Source organism: Ornithorhynchus anatinus, chromosome 9 (genome assembly GCF_004115215.2).
Source record: "Ornithorhynchus anatinus isolate Pmale09 chromosome 9, mOrnAna1.pri.v4, whole genome shotgun sequence".
Classification (NCBI taxonomy): domain Eukaryota; kingdom Metazoa; phylum Chordata; class Mammalia; order Monotremata; family Ornithorhynchidae; genus Ornithorhynchus; species Ornithorhynchus anatinus.
The window spans coordinates 23613271-23630947 of record NC_041736.1 but is presented as its reverse complement, the minus strand read 5'-3'; the positions used below and the strand labels follow the sequence as shown (position 1 = coordinate 23630947).

General features: G+C 45.8%; 1 protein-coding gene and 1 long non-coding RNA gene across 2 annotated transcripts; one reads left to right on the top strand and one right to left on the bottom strand.

Annotated features, from left to right (window-relative positions):
* On the top strand, nucleotides 1–12271 carry LOC100085332 (ataxin-7-like). The gene is made up of 7 exons (XM_029072531.2): nucleotides 1–205; nucleotides 1870–2132; nucleotides 5187–5269; nucleotides 8986–9242; nucleotides 10024–10225; nucleotides 10638–10758; nucleotides 11643–12271. The coding sequence occupies exons 2-6, from the start codon at nucleotides 1871–1873 to the stop codon at nucleotides 10740–10742; spliced, it is 909 nt and encodes a 302-aa protein (XP_028928364.1). The 5' UTR covers nucleotides 1–205; nucleotide 1870; the 3' UTR covers nucleotides 10743–10758; nucleotides 11643–12271.
* On the bottom strand, nucleotides 8160–10045 carry LOC114814334. The gene is made up of 2 exons (XR_003762125.2): nucleotides 9810–10045; nucleotides 8160–9250 (listed from the first exon to the last, which is right to left on the bottom strand). It is a non-coding gene; the product is annotated as an uncharacterized LOC114814334 (long non-coding RNA).
* Nucleotides 12272–17677: the final 5406 nt, after the last annotated feature.

Genomic DNA, 17677 nt, shown 5'->3' with positions numbered 1-17677 from the left:
GTATTTTGTGTCTTTTCTTCTCTGTCTTCAAGAGGCGAAGGTAGCGGGGTAAGTGAAAAGCCAGTGGAGGTATTATTCGTGCTTCGTTTTCCTCGTCGCCGTCCAATCCCGAGCTGTTGAAATCACCCAGAGAAAAGCTGGAGCTCCCTGGAAACGATGAGCCAACCCATCCTGTAGGGCTTAGCAGAATTTCTCGGGATAATACGTGAGTATATTGTGATGTTTTAAATCTTGTAGTAATCGGAGGGCATAAAACAACTTTCAGCGGAAGGATTTTTGGCAGTCCTGAACAATGCTCTCTTCGAGAAACAGCAGAAAACCTGCCCTGCACTTTATTGCAGCCTAAAGTTCATTTAAAATACAAGGGAGAAACCTTCCACAGCCCAGATGGTTTCTTTTTTTCTGGAAGTGGACAGATCCCTCTTCCTATCCCATCCCTGTACAGCGTTAGTAGATCAGGAAAGCAAAAAACCCAAACCAAAACTGAGTTTCCTTTCGCACCCATCTCTCTCTGTAAGTTTTACTTCCTGTCATTGGTAGTTTGAGGACTTCCATCAAATTGAGAGACTTTTTGAATGCACACCCCCACCCACACATACCTTGGTTTCCCGTTTGCTGGCCCATTTTCCACCTCCCACCCCTGCCCGTGGGTGTCTCACAAGCCTCTCTCCTTGATCCTTTGCTCTTCTCCATTTAATTGTGTTTATTAAGTGCTTCCTATGTAGGTACAAAAGATTAGATACAAAGTTCTGAGTTCAAACAGAGTCCCTGACCCCCCCGGGGTTTGCAGTCTGACACATCTCTGTTTTACAGATGAGGAAACTGAGGCCCAGAGAGGTTAAGTGACTTGCCCAAGGTCACACAGTAGGCCAGTTTCGGAGCAGGAACTTGAACTCAGGCCTCTTACTCCCCGCTCTGTGTTCTTTCAACCACTCTGCCTCTACACCCACCCTTTTGGGGAACTCATACACTAAGACGGCTTCTGGTGCCTCCTCTGTGCGGATGACTCCCAAATCCCTCTTTTGCCCCAACCCCTCTCCCGTTCTTCCCATGCTACTTCTCTTCTTGCCTGCACGATCTCTCCAATTGGATGGTCTGTTAGCACCTCAAACTCTATATCTCCAAACCGAATGAATGGCTCATCTCTCCTAAGCTTTTCCTTTCTCTCAATTTCCTTTTTTCTGTTGTTGTTGACAGCTCCACGCTCCTCCCTGGAAGTTTAGTATCATCTTTGAGCCCTCACTGCCATTTTGCTGTCATACCCAATCTTCTGACACAATCTACTGATTTTTTCCTCATCCATTCTGTAGAGCTGCACTTCCTCCCCCATATAACCAGCATCCAGTTAAATTGGACTAACATATTGACCCTGTCCCTCCTGCCCGGATCGTCTACCTGAAACGTCGCTCGGTACACGTTTCCCCTCTCCTCCAAACCCTCCGGTCGTTCGGCATCTCTCTTCTCCCTCTGTACCAAGCTAACTTGTCGTCGGCTCAAAAGTTGTCCACCGGTCCTCTCTCCATCTTATTGATTAGCTCTTCTCACTCCTCGCTTACGGTGTTTGCTGCTCCCAAGCCCCCCTCCCCATCACCAATGTCTGAGCGGAGCTCTGGGACAGGCTGTAAAGCTTGGCTTTCATTCCTAAGGTTGGAGAAAAAGCACAAGTGCTGATAAAATGAATAGTTCATTAAATTGAAAAAGGGGCACAGTTTTAGACATGCTTCAGTGGGATCTGCCGATTCAGAAAATTCTTTTGAACGTACCTTCCGTGTAGGTCCAGTTCTTCTCGACAAGGTTGCGCTCGCACGCAGCCTTTGGAGATAACACAGTACTTAGTTGATTGTTTTCTTAATTCCCCATTATTGGCAGCATGACACCATCATTCCAGATGGAAAAGATGCATCCCAAGATAGATGGTGCACTGTTGAAAACTGCTGTTGGTTCAAGTTTTTCTACTGCTGTGAGTGCCTCCATAAACACTGGCCGTAATTGTCCCTCAATACCAAAGTCATCTTTGCCCTCCCCTGGAAAGACACTGAATAATAAAGAACTTGACCCTGTGCCTCCAGTTGGGGAGAAGAAGCCAGAAGATTATTCATATAACAGGAAGGTTTTACATAAGAGATTCTCAGGTAACTATATCGCCTACTTTCGTAACCGTTTCTTCTGTCACAGATGGTTTCAAGAGTGAAAATGCGAGCGGTGGATTTGATTACCCCTAAAATTATGCCTTTGGATTCTTGTGTTAGAAAAGCAGTCCGATCTGTGAAATGAAGACGGGCGTGTCTGTTATCTAGTGTGTTAATGAACTTGATGTTAAGTCTCTGTGCTTTTCGTTTGATCACAGTCGCTCTGTGAGAGCGCTTCTTTAGGCGGTAGGGCAGCATCTCTACTGAGTATGGGGCAGAAGCAACCTTCCAGCCCACGGTTGGCGGTCGGTGGAATCCTCCAGGTGGCCGCCTACAGCTCATGGCCTGGTCTTCTAAGGTTTTGCACATTACCATCTTTCTCTCTTCGTGTGTAATAGGTGTATTCGACTTATTCATTTTCTCTTAACATGATTCTTGGATCAGGGTTTTGGGGAGAGTTGGAGGAATTTAAAATTCAACACAAACGCATTTTGTCTTCATTTGGCGAATTGCGTGCAGCCGTTCATTTTAATGTAAATCACGCCATCGTCACCTCACAGCTCTGTCCTCTCCTCGACCCAGCAACAGTGCTTCTCCCTTACTGAATCCCATGCCCATTGCCCACACCCCACCGTTTCTGACTTTTCACACCCTCCTTAAACCCCCGTCCCTCCTCGTTCCCCATCTCTCGCCTCGATGACCTTTGCCATCTATTGCAGCGACAAAATGGAAACCGTGAGAGGTGAACTCCCTAAAATCTCCTATGCACCTCTCCAGTCCCACCCTCTTCCTGCCCCCTCATCAATTCTCTCATCCTTCCCTTCCACCTCTCAAGAGATGCCCTCCCCCTTTCCAAATCTCCTCCCTACAGCTGAGCCTCTGACCCCATCCATCTTTTCATACCTTATTAAAACACTTGCCCACTCCCTTCTTCCCTCCCTGACCTCCATCCTCAACTACTCACCCTCCAATGGCTCCTTTCCCTCCTTCCCTTTCAAACATGTCCACATAACCCCGATCCTCAAAAAACCCTTCCTTGACCCCACTGCATCCCCATCTCCCTCCTACCATTCCTTTCCAAACTCCTCAAATGAGTTCTTTACCTCCACTGTCTCTTCTTCCTCTTCTCCAACTTTCTCTTTGCCTCCCAGCAATTGGACTTTCGCCCCAGCCGCTCTCCCCGAAACTTCCCTCTCCAAGGTCACCAAGATGTTCCTTCTTGCCAAATCCAACAGACTCTACTCCATCCAAATCCTCTTAGACTACTCAACTGCCTTTGACCCTGTGGACCCTTTGACCCCCCCCCCCCTTTCTCCTGGAAATGAATTCCAAACTTGGTTTCATTGGCATTGCCCTCTTTTGGTTCCCCTCTTCCTCCTCCTCCTCTGGCTGTTCCTTCTCTGGCTCCTCTTCTGCTTCTCACCCCTGATTGTGGGGATCCCTCCACAACTCAATTTTGGGTCCCTTTCTAGTCTCCATTTACCCCCAACTCCTCATTTGTTCCCATGGCTTCAACTGCCATTTTTATGCAGAAGACTCCCAAATGTACCTCTCCAGTCCCTCCCTCCTACCCCTGCAATAATGCATTTCCTCCTAATAATAATAATAATAATGTTGGTAATTGTTAAGCGCTTACTATGTACCGAGCACTGTTCTAAGTGCTGGGGTAGACACAGGGCAATCAGGTTGTCCCACGTGGGGCTCACAGTCTTAATCCCCATTTTACAGATGAGGTAACTGAGGCACCGAGAAGTTTAGTGACTTGCCCAAAGTCACACAGCTGACAAGTGGCCGAGCTGGGATTCGAACCCATGACCTCTGACTCCAAAGCCCGGGCTCTTTCCACTGAGCCACGCTGCTATCTTCAGAGCATCTCCACCGGGATGTTGCACCGACACTTCAAACTGAACCTGTCCAAAACAGAAGTCCTCATCTTCCCACCCGAACCCTCTCTCCCCCTGACTTTCCCATCACCGTCGACTACACCACCATCCTCCCCCGTCGTACCGTCCCCAGCCTCAAAGCTTTATCCTTGACTCAGCTCTGTCTCTTTCTCTTATCGAACCCACGTATTCAATCAGTCATCCATTTCTGGTTTTCTACTGTCAAAAAATGTCTCAAATCTTCCCCTTCCTCTCCATCCAAGCTGGATGGATATCCCTCTTATATAATGCTATTTATGAAATGCTTACTGTGTGTCAAGCCCTGGTCTAAGCCTCCTCACTAACCTCCCTGTCTTCAGGCTCTCCCCTCGCCAGATGCCCCTATCATTTTCCTAAAAACTGTTCTCCTCGCGTACCCCCACTCCTCAAAAACCTCCCAGGTTGCCCATCCATCCCCGTATCAAACACAAACCCTTCACCATTGGCTGTAAGGCCCTCAAACAGCTCTCCCTCTCCACCCTATCCTTAATCCTCTCCCACTCCAACCCAGCCTTTCACTGTCCTATTTCTTGAGCACGTGCTGGGTGCAGAGCACTGTACTAAGTGTTCAGGAGAGCACGTTTTTAGTCTCCAACACTAACCAACTTACTCCCTGCACCTTGCTCTCTTCTCTCACCGTCAACCACATGTTCCTGCCTGTAACTCCCTAACCACTCGTAGCCAACAGGCTACCGTTCTCCCCATCTTCACAGCCCTACTAAGAGCCCGACCCCCTCCAGGAAGGCCTCCCTGACTAACCTTTCATCTCCTCACTCCATTGTCCCTCCCTCGTTGTGTTGCCTCGGCACTCGGGGCCTTACTCCCGAAGCCCCCTGATGCTCGCCCCATCCCGCCGGCGCTCATGTACCGATCTTTATACTCCGTTGTTTCCCCTCTCATTTATTTTCATGTCTGTCTTCTCCTTTAGATTCCAAGCTCCTTGTGGGCAGAGATCATGCCTAGCGGCTCTATTGTACTCTTCTAAGTGCTTAGTATAGTTCTCCGCACCCAGTAAGTGCTCAGTAAATATTACCATTGATTTCTTGATAGTGAGTAAGCGAATTGGCCTGTAGACCGATCCCAATAGTTTTTTCAGAGTCCAAGTTTTATGTCTGTGCCCGTGTCTATTTAACAGAGAGAGAATTCGATTTTGATATTTACTGCGGCGTCACCGATGGGGAAACCAAGAAACCCTGCATGAGGACTTTGACATGCAAGGTATGTGATTTCCCCACCCCACCCCCCCAAATCCAAATCATTTAAGTGTTCAGTGAGTCAATAGAACTTATCTTGTCTGGAATTTCCTTAATGTGCAACAAGCAAAGCAAGTGAACAACCATGCCTGATTAAAGGATATTCAGGTTTCAGAGTGAAAAAATTTTCGGTTTCTGTGAGCGGAGTTCTCGTAATCTTTTCATTCAAATGGTTGTTGTCCGGTATTTTTAGTTATTGATGGAGAAGCAGAGCAGCCTAGTGGACTGGGAGGCAGAAGGACCTGGGTTCTAATCCCAGCTCTGCCACTTGGTATGTGACTTTGGACAAGTCACTTTGCTTCTCTGTGCCTCAGTTACTTCATCTGTCAAATGGGAATTAAGACTGTGGGCCCCGTGTGGGACATGGACTGTATCCCACCTGATTAGCTTCCATCTACCCCAGCGCTCAGTGCAGTGTCTGGTGCCTTGTAAGCGCTTAACAAATACCATAAAAATATTAATGAAATTTAATGATTTTTTTTCAAGTTGAGTAATAATAATAATAATTTTGGTATTTGTTAAATGCTTACTGTGTATCAGTCACTCTACTAAACACTGGGGTGGATACGAGCAAATCGGGTTGGACACAATCCCTGTCCTCCATGGGGCTGCCAGGCTCAATCCCCATTTTACAGATGAGGGAACTGAGGCACAGAGAGGAATAACAAATAATAATAACGATGGCATTCGTTAAGCGCTTACTACGTGCCGAGCACTGTTCTAAGCACTGCGTAGATACGAGGTAATCAGGTTGTCCCACGTGGCGATCACAGTCTCCCCATTTTACAGGGCTGAGGCACAGAGAAGTTAAGTGGCTTGCCCAAAGTCACACAGCAGATAAGTGGCAGAGCCGAGATTAGAACCCATGACCTTCTGTCTCTCAGGCCCGTGCTCTATCCACTAGGCCATGCTGCTGAAGACTAGGGTGGAATTCTTACCTGGCAAATGCAGTTCTGAAATAACTCTGTCCAATAGCTGAAGATACAGGTTAACTTCCTTAAAACGGGCATTCGATCCATCGATTCTTTAATTTGTCATTTTGAAATATCTGCCCTTTAGTCCTCAAAGATTCACCGCTTAGGCATATAGTCATTCGATCACATTTATTGAGCGCTTACTGTGCGCGGAGCACTGTACTAAGTGCTTGGAAAGTACAATTCGGAAGCAGATGGAGACAATCCCTATCCAACAACGGGCTCGGTACTTTAATTGTGAGGGGCAACTTTGGCCTAATTAGAGAAATATGTGACTGGAAGTCAGGTGAGTCATTTTCCAGACCTTACTTTACCATTGGCCTGCTGTGTTACCTTGTGCTTGTCACTTACCCTCTCCTTCACTTTCCTCATCTGCACATAGCGCTCAATAAATACGATTCAATGAATGAATGAGTGAATAAGGGCTTTGACCGAGAGCCCTGTGTGGGACAGACTGTCTTCAATCAGGTGAATGCCTTTCTGCCTTCATGCTTAGCACAAAGTGAGAACTTAATACCCTAATGATAATGGAACGTGGAAGGCTGTGTGCAGAAGCAGCGTGGCTCGGTGGAAAGAGCCCAGGCTTGGGAGTCAGAGGTCATGGGTTCGAATCCAGGCTCTGCCACTTGTCAGCTGTGAGACTGTGGGCAAGTCACTTGACTTCTCTGGGCCTCAGTTACCTCATCTGTAAAATGGGGATTGATTGTCAGTCCCATGTGGGACAACCTGATCACCTGGTATCCCCCAGCGCTTAGAACAGTGCTCTGCACATAGTAAGCGCTTAACAAATTCCAAAATTAGTATTATTATTATTACTCATTGACTTCGTACATTGCTAATCTGTCAATGCCAAGCATGTCATAATTCCTTCACCGATATTCTTTAGTTGATTATTTACGTTTTAATAACAGGATAGCTCAGTCTCATTGGCGTTACTGTATTACTGTGTTATTATTATCAAGTCCCGTCGAGTCGTTTCGATTCATAAACAACCCTGTGGATCTATTTTGTCCAGAACGTCCTGTCTTCTGCCATGTCTATAACCTTTCTAACGGTTCTTCCGTTATCGTTGTTATGGTCTCTATCCATCTCGCTGCCGGTCTGCCTCTTCCACTTTTTCCCTGGACTTTTCCTAGCATTAGCGTCTTCTCCAGAGGATTAGTCCTCCTGATTATGTGTCCAAAATATGCTACTCTTAGTCGAGTCATTTGGCCTTCCCAAGACCACTTTGGCTTAATTTCCTCCAAAATCTGTTTTTCAGGCGTCCATGGTATTACAAAATTACAGATAGCATAATTCCAGAATAGTGTATTTCCAGTCATTTGATTATAACATTTTATGTTGTGTTCCTTGTATATTCCTCAGGGGCAGGGAGGGTGTCATTTGCTCCTATTGATTGTCCCCAAGCACATAGTAGTGTTCAATAGAGGCTACTGCTGATGACGGTGATTTGATGATTTATAATTTTCCATGTAAAGGTATTTCTTTTAGGGACCCAGAAGTACAGTTACAAAACTCTACACCTTAAATTCCATTGAAATTTAAATAGTACGTTTTCAAATGTTAAGAAAACAACAGTTGATATTTCCACTCTTCTCCAAATTCTTCCAAAAATTTTCATCGGTACAAATTTGACTTCGTGTCACAGGTCAACTTTATCTTACTTAAAAGAAAACTAAATCACCAGAAATAGTCATAGGGTTGAGCAAGTTCTAGAAGCAAAGACCTCATTTTTAAGAGACGGTATAAGAGTGTAAACTAAGGTACTGGGCTGAGTTATGTATTTATGCAACTACAAATCATGAATAGAAACTAAATAAGCTTCTCAATGTTTTGGTTTTGTTTTTCATTTGTTCCTTGTCACTTGTGTTTTGTTTGATCTGTGTGTGTGTGTGTGTGTGTATGTCTGTTTGTGTATTCCGATCCTTTTTGATAGCTCCAGAACCCATGAAAACTTTGGATGTGTTATATTTAATTAGGGTCTCGGTTTGTGCTGCTATGGAGACTTAATTTGGGGGATTTTTTGTATTAAATGAAAGAGGTTTTTACAAATGATCCCTCAGATCAGGAGATTAGAAAAAGAGCAGCCACGAGCTACAGAAATGGGAGAGGTTAAGGGTTGCCCAAATCCTGGCTGGCTGCCTTGTCGGGGTTCACCCAAATTCATCACATAATCTGGGTGTAGAAACTGGGGTAAAATAGGATTTAAAACCCAAAGAATTCATTTTGGGCATATGGTAAAGAATGCAGAAGAATATAGCTTTCACGAGCTTTGTAAATATGTATTTTTGAGTGTGCACTTTACAGTATTGTCATGTTCCCTAGCAAAGAGAATGTATAGATTTCATAAGGGAGAAATGTGAGTCTAATTTTTTTAGTTCGGTTTCCTATTTTACCAATTACATAAAATGGGGGAGAGAGAGAATAGTTCTCAGCTTCAATTCATCTCAGATTTTATGACACTGGCCCTTTTTAAGAAATGAAAGCTAAGCTACGATGGTGGATTCCATCTCCAAATCCTCTAGCAGCTCCATCATTAACTTGAACTTGCTTGAAAGACGTAAATATATATGTATCCTGATGAATCATGTGGCTGGTCTTTTTTTTTTTTTTTCATTTGATCTCCTTCTTGGTGAGACATATGTCTGGGTAAGACATAACCAGGAATCAGCAGAGCCTCAGAAACGTGTATCTCTTTGCTTGGCAGATACATTCCTTAACCCAGAAGAGAGCTGTGCAGGGCCGAAGACAGAGATTTGACGTATTGTTAGCCAAACACAAAAGCAAAACCAGCGAAAAGAAATGGCCTCAATGTCCGGACCGGCAGATGCCGCCTCTCGGGGAATCAGCTCTCTCCCCTTTGGAAACTTCCCAAGAGCTGCACCCCAAAACTCGCAGAGTGACTCCTATTCCAAAGCCTTTAGCCGCAAATAAGCCCGAACCTCAAAATCCCAGTCTTCCACGGTAAGTCTCTGGAAACAAATAGAAACTGTCATTAGTTCATAGACTTTTTGAAAGACCACTTTCCCCTAAAGGAGCTACGACGTGTACAACAAATAACACTTTGTTACTAATTTGCAGACGTGAATTGTTACCTGCCGTAGATGAAATTAATAGAAATATGATGGGTAGTGAAGCAATGGCCTGTCCATCTCTTGAAAGATATAAATCCTTTAGGATTCACTGTTCCAAGGGAAAATTTAGGGGTGAAATGTTTTTGTAATTTTGTAGTATCCTTTTCCTTTCATCTTTTGTCTCTTGTTTCGATTGGGATTTGGGGCTGCGATGTTTTCATGCTGAGATGGAAGAGGGAAGGTGGGTAGAGAGAGTGGGGTTTCTGCTGGATTACCTGAGAAAATGCAGTTTGAAATCCATTTTTGTGGCCATATAATGCACTTGCTCACTGCCCCTTTTGATGAGCAAGCGGCATCCCGAGCTGTATGTGCCTACTGTCTGTAAGTGCTCCTTATCCTTTGCATTTTTAGCAACATCCTAATAACACCACACAGACAAACTCTGAAACCAGTTTACCTTGTGAGGAGGAGACATTTGGATTCCCATCTGCCTTATTTTCTTTGCAGATAGCCCGAGGCCCTGTGGTCTGAAAGAATCGCTGCAACTCCAATAAGGGAGTGAATGCCCTACTTTTTATGGCTAGATCAGATGTTGGGTAGGATGGTGGGTATCTCTTTCTGCATAAGTTAGAATTAAGAGCCTGTTAATGGTACATATTTTACTTCTCAAGGCCTCCAAGCTGCCCATCTCAATTCGGCAGGAATGACCCCGGCGACTCTCCTGCGGTCCACGACTCTCCCCACCCTCCCGTCGGGGCCGCGGAGCAAGGGTCGCGGTTAGACAGCGACAACCCGGGAGCAGCTGTCAAAAAAGAAGAGCCTGTTGAAAAACCGGATTGTCATTATTCAGATCGTCATCCCCGGCCAGCATCCGTAAGTGCAGAGTCAGGCGTCAGCGTGTGGTGAGCAGGACGGCGGAAGAGCTTGATCTAGTCTAGCGTGAGGAGGTTTGGCGTACCATCAGTGAACGGAAGCCGTTTTAGTGGCGAGGTTACGGTGTGAGAACGTCGCCGCAGCGGTAAAAAAAACTTCCGGACAAAAACGCAGCACCCCGCAACAACTTAGATTTTACTTTTAGTAACAGTTTCGTGAAGGTTTTATGCTCTCCCTTATGTCCCAAAATACCAGATGTAGTTAGCTATTCCTGGCATTTTATAGTCATTCCAGAGCGTACGGTAATCATACTTGAACTCCGGACCCTTATCCGGTGATTTTTCTTAAAAGCATAGAATTATTCCTACATTGGAAAAATGACAAAGTGTTGACTAGCCAATCTCTCTTCTAGTTCTGCACTTTTGGGAGTCAGAGGATTGGAAGAGGTTACTATGTTTTTGATAAGAAGTGGAACCATATCCAACGTGCGCTTCATTCGATGCTTGACGGCATCTGAATTCACAGTTGGAAAAGTGAGTAGAAACCAAGTGCCCTTCCGTGGTTTTTTTTAAGCACTGTTGTTGTTCGTAGTGGCCGTTTTTGCTAAACTTGTTGCAGAGAACCGTTCTAAAACTGCTCTTCTACACTCTTTTGAAATGACTTTAGCTTCAGCAAGTACAGTATTTCATAAAGAAGACAGGACTCCATCATAACCACAGAAACTCAAGATCATCCCCCAAACCGTATTTTAGCCAACAGTTTCAATATCCTCTTCCACCATATCTAATTACTCGGCTGCTGACAAGTGTCTAAATTAACTGACATGTTTCCTCTTTCATTTCTTCCTTGAATACTTTAAACCATCACCTTCTGCCTGGGAGTATGAATTCACTGGGAAAGTTCCTAGGGCTTCGAGCCCATTGTTGGGAAGGGATTGTCTCTATCTGTTGCCGAATCGGACTTTCCAAGCGCTTAGTCCAGGGCCGTGCACACGGTAAGCGCTCAATAAATACCATTGAATGACTAAAGCTCACAGATCTGTAGCTTTTTAGCATCAGGTCTGTTCTGCCTGGTAGTAACATTTCATTGGATTTTCTGCAGGACTGATTTGAAACGATTCATTCAATTCAATAGTATTTATTGAGCACTTACTATGTGCAGACAACTGTACTAAGCGCTTGAAATGTACAATTCAACAAAACCGGGCCTAACCCGTGTCTATCCAAAGCTTGACCATGACGGGGCCGATCCCACCCGAGTTAGCCCAAAGAAGTTATTAATTCCTTTTCCTCCTTGGGTTGCCTTCCTCAAGTCTTTGCCCTTTTGAGATCTTGAAAGTGGGGTGCAAAAACCAAGTTGTTGCCCTTTAAGAACGGGTGAGAGGAGACCTAACTCAACCAGCCTGTGTTTGCAATAGGTGAAGAGCAGAGGCGCGGAGGAGCGTCTACTCGGAAAAGGAAAAACAACCTCTCTGGGATCTGGAGCTGTTAAAATGACTACAAAAATGAAGAAATCAATGCTTTCGCAGTGGACCTAAGCTGCCGGCAGCCTCACCTCAATCTCTCGAAAGTGGGATGTGTAAAAAATGAGTTCTGGGAATGTGTTGTCTGCTTTGAGAACGAGCATCCCATGGGAAATGAGCTCAAGAATTCCTTTTGGTGGCGGATCGCTAAACCCTCTCCCACGAGACATGAAGAATTGCCACCACTTAACTTAGGAGAATTGCCCAGAGTGTTCCAGGATTCTGTTTTGCTGTCTCCTTTCGTCTTAGGCCAGCTAAAATTGTATCTGAGTGTGGGGGGCAGTCGAAGACTGGATGGAGGCAGCGTCCCGTGGAGTTCCTGGGCTCCACGGTACCGTGACATCTGGGGAGAGCAAAATAACCGTTAACCCACCGCATGGGGAATTTCAGTTTAGACATAAGAAGGAACTTCCTGACTAGATTATTTGGAACGAGTTACCCCCTTGAATGCAGGAGAAGAGCCAGGTCTCTTCTGGTTCTGGAATTGCTTTTGAAGCGTTTGAATAAAACAGTTGTTCCTCTCATCTCTGACTGTTGGAACCTGGAGGAGGGAGGGAGAAGGAGGGGAATCAACACTTTCTCCCCTCTCCCCCAAGAGAGGATTTAGTATCAGAGCCATTTTAAGCAAGTAGGCTTTTTTAGAATTGTGGTTTCTGGTGCTGTCTTCCTTGATTTGCACTCTCCCCTAAGGGAATTCAAAAGCTGTTGAATTCATTATCAAGATAATGCAACGTGATGATTTGTTAGTGCTAATTTTGAGGCACTTGCTCACACCCAGTAGTGCTGCTGGTGTGACCAAAAAAATCTTTCTAAATTGTTGTCTTCTCAACAGTTTTTCAGTTCAATTCAGAAGGGTAACGTGGTGCTCTGTTTAAAGATTTTAGGTCAGTGCACAAGGCCAGGACTGCAAGGTGGGAATACGATACCTCTTTCTGCCTGAGTAACTTTAGTTGTAATGACTGGTAATTAAATACTACTAGAATCATCCTTCCGTTTCAAGATGACACAAACGCTGGTGAGCCTGTGCGTGAGGGTGGGGGAGAGAGTGTTTCCTGTACACTTGGTATTGGAAGGTATCATTTTCTGGGACTTGGCCATTCAGGTGAGCGTTATTATAATAATTATAATACTTATACTTAATAATATTTATTATAATAATAACGGTGCCTACTATGTGCCAAGCACTGTATGCACTGGAGTAGGTATAAGTCGATCACGTCCCTGTCCCACATGCGACTCCTACTGTAAATCCCCATTTTTACAGATGAGGTGACTGAGGCCCAGAGAAGTGACTTGGCCAAGGTCACAGAGCAGGCGTGTGGCGGAGCTGCGATTGGAACCCGTGACCTCCCGGCTCCCAGTCCCACGGAAGTGCGGGCGTGAAAGTAGAGGGTGGTGAAGTGAGAGTTAATTAGAGAAGGACCGGATGTAATTTTAGGAGGGCTTTGAAGAGCAGAGGTCTTGCCGGGTGTGAAGGAGAAAGGAGGTCCAGACAGGAGGGATGGTGTGAACTTGAAGGGAGAGGAGAGAGGCAAGCTGGTTGTACTGGGAGAGAAGTGAAGATCCGCAGGGTTGTCAGTAGTCTCTTCTTCATGCCGAGAAGAATGGGAAAGCATCGGTGGGTTCTGAGGAGTGGGGAGAGAGGTAAACAAACATGTTTTAGAAAAAATGAACCCGGCAGCAGAGTGGACGGTAGATGGGAGAATCTGAAGACCAGGAGTCTAGGCGAGTTGGGAGGTGATGAGGCAGTTTAGGTGGAGAGGAAGGGGTAGATTCTGGAGGCGGTGCAAAGATAGAATTGACGAGTGTTGACGACAGACTGGTTTCTGGTGGCAAAACCTCCTGCACCGGCCTCCCTGCTGCTATCTCTTCCTCCAGTCTCTCCCTCCTCCGGTTCCTACTTAGGGGAAGCAGCGTGGCTCAGTGGAAAGAGCCTGCGCTTGAGAGTCAGAGGTCATGGGTTCGAATCCCCGCCCCGCCACTTGTCAGCTGTGTGACTGTGGGCAAGTCACTTCACTTCTCTGGGCCTAAGTTCCCTCATCTGTAAAAAGGGGTTTAACTGTGAGCCTCACGTGGGACAACTTGATTACCCTGTATCTACCTCAGCGCTTAGAACAGTGCTCTGCACATAGTAAGCGCTTAACAAATACCAGCATTATTATGATTGACTTTTCGATTAGACCGTGAGCCCGTCGATGGGCAGGGACCGTCTCTGTTACCGATTTGTACATTCCAAGCGCTTAGTACAGTGTTGTGCACATAGTAAGCGCTCAGTAAATACTATTGGAATGAATGAATCAATATGCAGGTTGAAAAAGAGAGGATATATACAGACGTGTTGCGTGATGGCGGTGGAGTGAGCATCAGAGTGCTTAAGGAGTATTCACTTGTACTTATTGAGCGCTGACTGTGTGCAGAGAAGTACAGACTCGAGTGCACTGGTGCCATAGAAGCAACATGGCCTAGGGGATAGAGCACAAACCTGAGAGTCAGAAGGACCGGGTTCTAATCCTGCCTCTGCCACGTGGCTGCTGTGGGATCTTGGGCAATCCCTTCACTTCTTTGTGCCTCAGTTACTTCATCTGTAAAATGGGGATTAAGACTGGCAGCCCCATTTGGGACATTTACCTGATTACCTTGTATCTACCCCAGTGCTTAGAACAGTGCTTGGCACATAGTAAGTGCTGAACAAATTATCATTTAAAAAAACTCCATAAAAAACACCTCCCCATGCCAAAAAAAATAAAGCACTTAACAAATACCATAAAAAATACTGTAAACTACCCCCCTGCAAAAAAATAAAAACAGAAGAGAGGGTGCAGAGGGTGTGGAAATGTCTAGTCAGGGAAGATTTCTAGAAGGTAGATATGAATTTTACTAGGGTGGAGATAGGAAGAGTCATGGCCTTTTGGATATGAAGGGAGGGGAGGGAGTTCCAGAACGGAGGGAGGACACGGGCAACGGTTTGGTGGGGAGAGATATGAAATCTAGGTACAGGGAGTAGGTTGACGATAGAGGAGCAAAGTGAGCTGGCTGAGTTGAAGTAGATGAGCGAGGTTAGGTAAGCTGGGGAGAGCTGATTAAGCTGCCTGATGGATATAGCGTTGTTAGGGCTTCCGTAGCGGTATAACCAGATGCCTCAGTTTACTAGTGTGTAAAGATACTTATAGAGGTGCTGTGGGAATGATGTGTGTAGTCAAAGGCTTCCGTGGAAGGCAAGTGCCAAAATGGCAGTTGGAGATGTAACACGGAGAGATTTGAAATCAAGTGAGAGAGGACCTCTGGAGGAGATGGGATTTCAGAAGAGATTTTGAAGATGGGGAGAGCAGTCCCCTGTCAGGTGTGAAAGAGATGGGGATTGGAGGCAGGAAGGAGTGAGCAAGAGGACAGCTCTAAGAGAGATGAGAATGAGGCAGAGTGACAAGGATAACGTGAGGAGTGAAGAGCGTGCTGGGGTGTAATGGGGAAAGAAAGTTGATAAAAAAGAGGGCGAGCCGATCGAATGCCTTAAATCCAGCGGACAGGAATTTCTGCTTGATGCGGGGAGGAACGGAAAATCACTGGAGGCTTCTGAAGAGTGAGGAGACACGTTGCGGAATGGTAATTTAGAAAAATGAGGCAGACTGAAGTAGGAACTGGAGAAGGGAGAGACTGAAGGAAGAGAGATCAGCAAGTAGGGCCGGTGCAGGAGGTTTTGCCGCCAGAAAGGAAGCTTTTAATCAGGCTTTTAAGATGGGTGGAGTGGTGACCTGTTGGCTCTCAGCCGGGAAAGTTTCAAACAGGAAGGAGGGGGTGAGGAAGGGGTCAATCAGTTATAGTTATTGAATGCTCAGTGGATAAAGCGCGGGCCTCGGAGTCAGCGGACCAGGGTTCCTATCCCAGCTCTCCCAATTGACTGCTGTATAACCTTGGGCAGGTCACTTGACCTCTCCGTGCCACAGTTTCCTCCTATGTAAAATTGGGATTAAAACTCCCCGTTCCCTCTCCTACTTAAGATCGTGAGTCCCATATGAGACGGGCTGTGCCCTGATTAATTTGTATCCACCCCATTGCTTAAAACAGCTTGGATGAGCAGGGTAGCAGTCTGGATGGCAAGGAACAGGAGAAGGGTTCTGAAAATGGTGCGAGAATAGACCCGACAGCCTTCGGTGGCCGACCGGATATAAGGATTGAAGGAGAGAGATGAGTCAGAGAGAGTCGGCGTCGCAGGCTTGTGAGACGGGGAGGATGGTGGGGTCACGGGGGAGGAGAGGATTTGGGTGGAAAAATGAGGGGCTCCCTTTGGGACATGTTGAATCTGAGGTGGCGGCAGGACATTCAAGCGGGGATATCTCGGCAGGGGGAAGAGATGTGAGACCGTGGAAAAGGAGAGCGGTCAGGGCTGGAGAGGTAGCTCTGACAGAGTAGTTGAAGCTGTGGGAGAGGATTGAGTTTGAGAGTGGGTGTAAGTGACACAAAGGAGGTCAGTGGTCACCTCGGAGAGGGTGGTTTCTGGCAGAGAGGAGGGGGTGGAAACAAGAAGAGAATTGGAGGAGATGAAGTGGAACGAGAACCAGAGGCGGATGACGGATTACCTGCATCTCATTCAGAAGAATCGCCGTCCAACGAATGAACTTCGACGACCCAGCGCATCATTGCAAACTGCTGGGGAGATGCAGGAAGCAATTGTGGCATTCTTTCATTCATTCAATAGTATTTATTGAGCGCTTATTATGGGCAGAGCACTGTACTAAGCACTTGGAACGTACAATTCGGCAACAGATAGAGACAGTCCCTGCCCGATGATGGGCATCTTCATCACCCGCTAAAATCTTGGCATTAAAGTCTTGCATCAACTCTCAAAAAAGTGAATAAACTTATAAAAAGCCCCTGCTGGAGGGAAGGTCAAAGATGGACTCGGGTATCTGAGGTTAGCTTGCTACAAGATGCTTTTATACAGGAGGCTGCTGTTCAATCTGAGTTGCTCAAATTCTTCACTGGAGCTGGAAAACCACCGACCACAGCAGAAAACACTTTTATTTCTGCAGCCTCCGTAATCCTATTTCAAGCCCTTGATTTAATATCTAATGCTCTAACTTTAATAAAGATTAAACTTTACTGTTCACATAGCACTGTGAAAGAATTTCATACTACTTTTCCAGAGGTTCTGGAAAATCAAAAATGCACCCCATAATGTAGCCATCCATGATACAACCACTTTTTCTGGAAACAAAATCCAACTGTATAATAATAATGATCACGATATGCATTAGGCACTTCCTATGCACCAATCGCTAAGCGTGGAGTCAACAGAGAAGCAGCGTGGCTCAGGGGCAAGAGCCCGGGCTTGGGAGTCAGAGGTCATGAGTTCAAATCCCCCCTCCGCCGCTTGCCAGCGGTGTGACTTTAGGCAAGTCGCTTAACTTCTCCGTGCCTCGGTGACCTCATCTGTAAAATGGGGATTAAAACTGTGAGCCCCACGTGGGACAACCCGATCACCTTGTATCCCCCAGCGCTTAGAACAGCGCTCTGCACACAGTAAGCGCTTAAATACCAACATTATTATTATTATGAGATAGGTCAGTTGTGTCATACAATTAGTACGACCATAATCAACAGTCAGCTTGTGACTTCTTTCCCTCTGACCTCTTTCTATATTTCACGGTCCACAACAGAAGTGAGCCAGGTTGGACTCCTCTGTCTAGATCGGTTTTTCCTTACACGCACTGTTGACTCGATCAGGATTCTGTCTCAACTTATTCTTCTCTACTTCCTACAAATTATCTATAAATTCGATTCTCTTCTTGCAGAATGCTTATTTCAACCGTACTGGTCCCACACGGGTGAGATAATGTGTCCAAATGGTTACAGGTCCAGGAAATTAAAGAAAAACAAATTTCCACCACGATCAGAATTCATTTTTAAAAAAGTTCAAAGAGGAGGACAACCGA

What these genes read in the sequence shown, in the direction of transcription:
- LOC100085332 (XM_029072531.2), top strand. Translation starts at nt 1,871, where the DNA reads ATGACACCATCATTCCAGATGGAAAAGATGCATCCCAAGATAGATGGT. An exon ending in TTTACATAAGAGATTCTCAG is followed by an intron (nt 2,133 to 5,186) that starts GTAACTATATCG and finishes TCTATTTAACAG; the next exon opens with AGAGAGAATTCGATTTTGAT. An exon ending in GTCATCCCCGGCCAGCATCC is followed by an intron (nt 10,226 to 10,637) that starts GTAAGTGCAGAG and finishes TCTCTCTTCTAG; the next exon opens with TTCTGCACTTTTGGGAGTCA.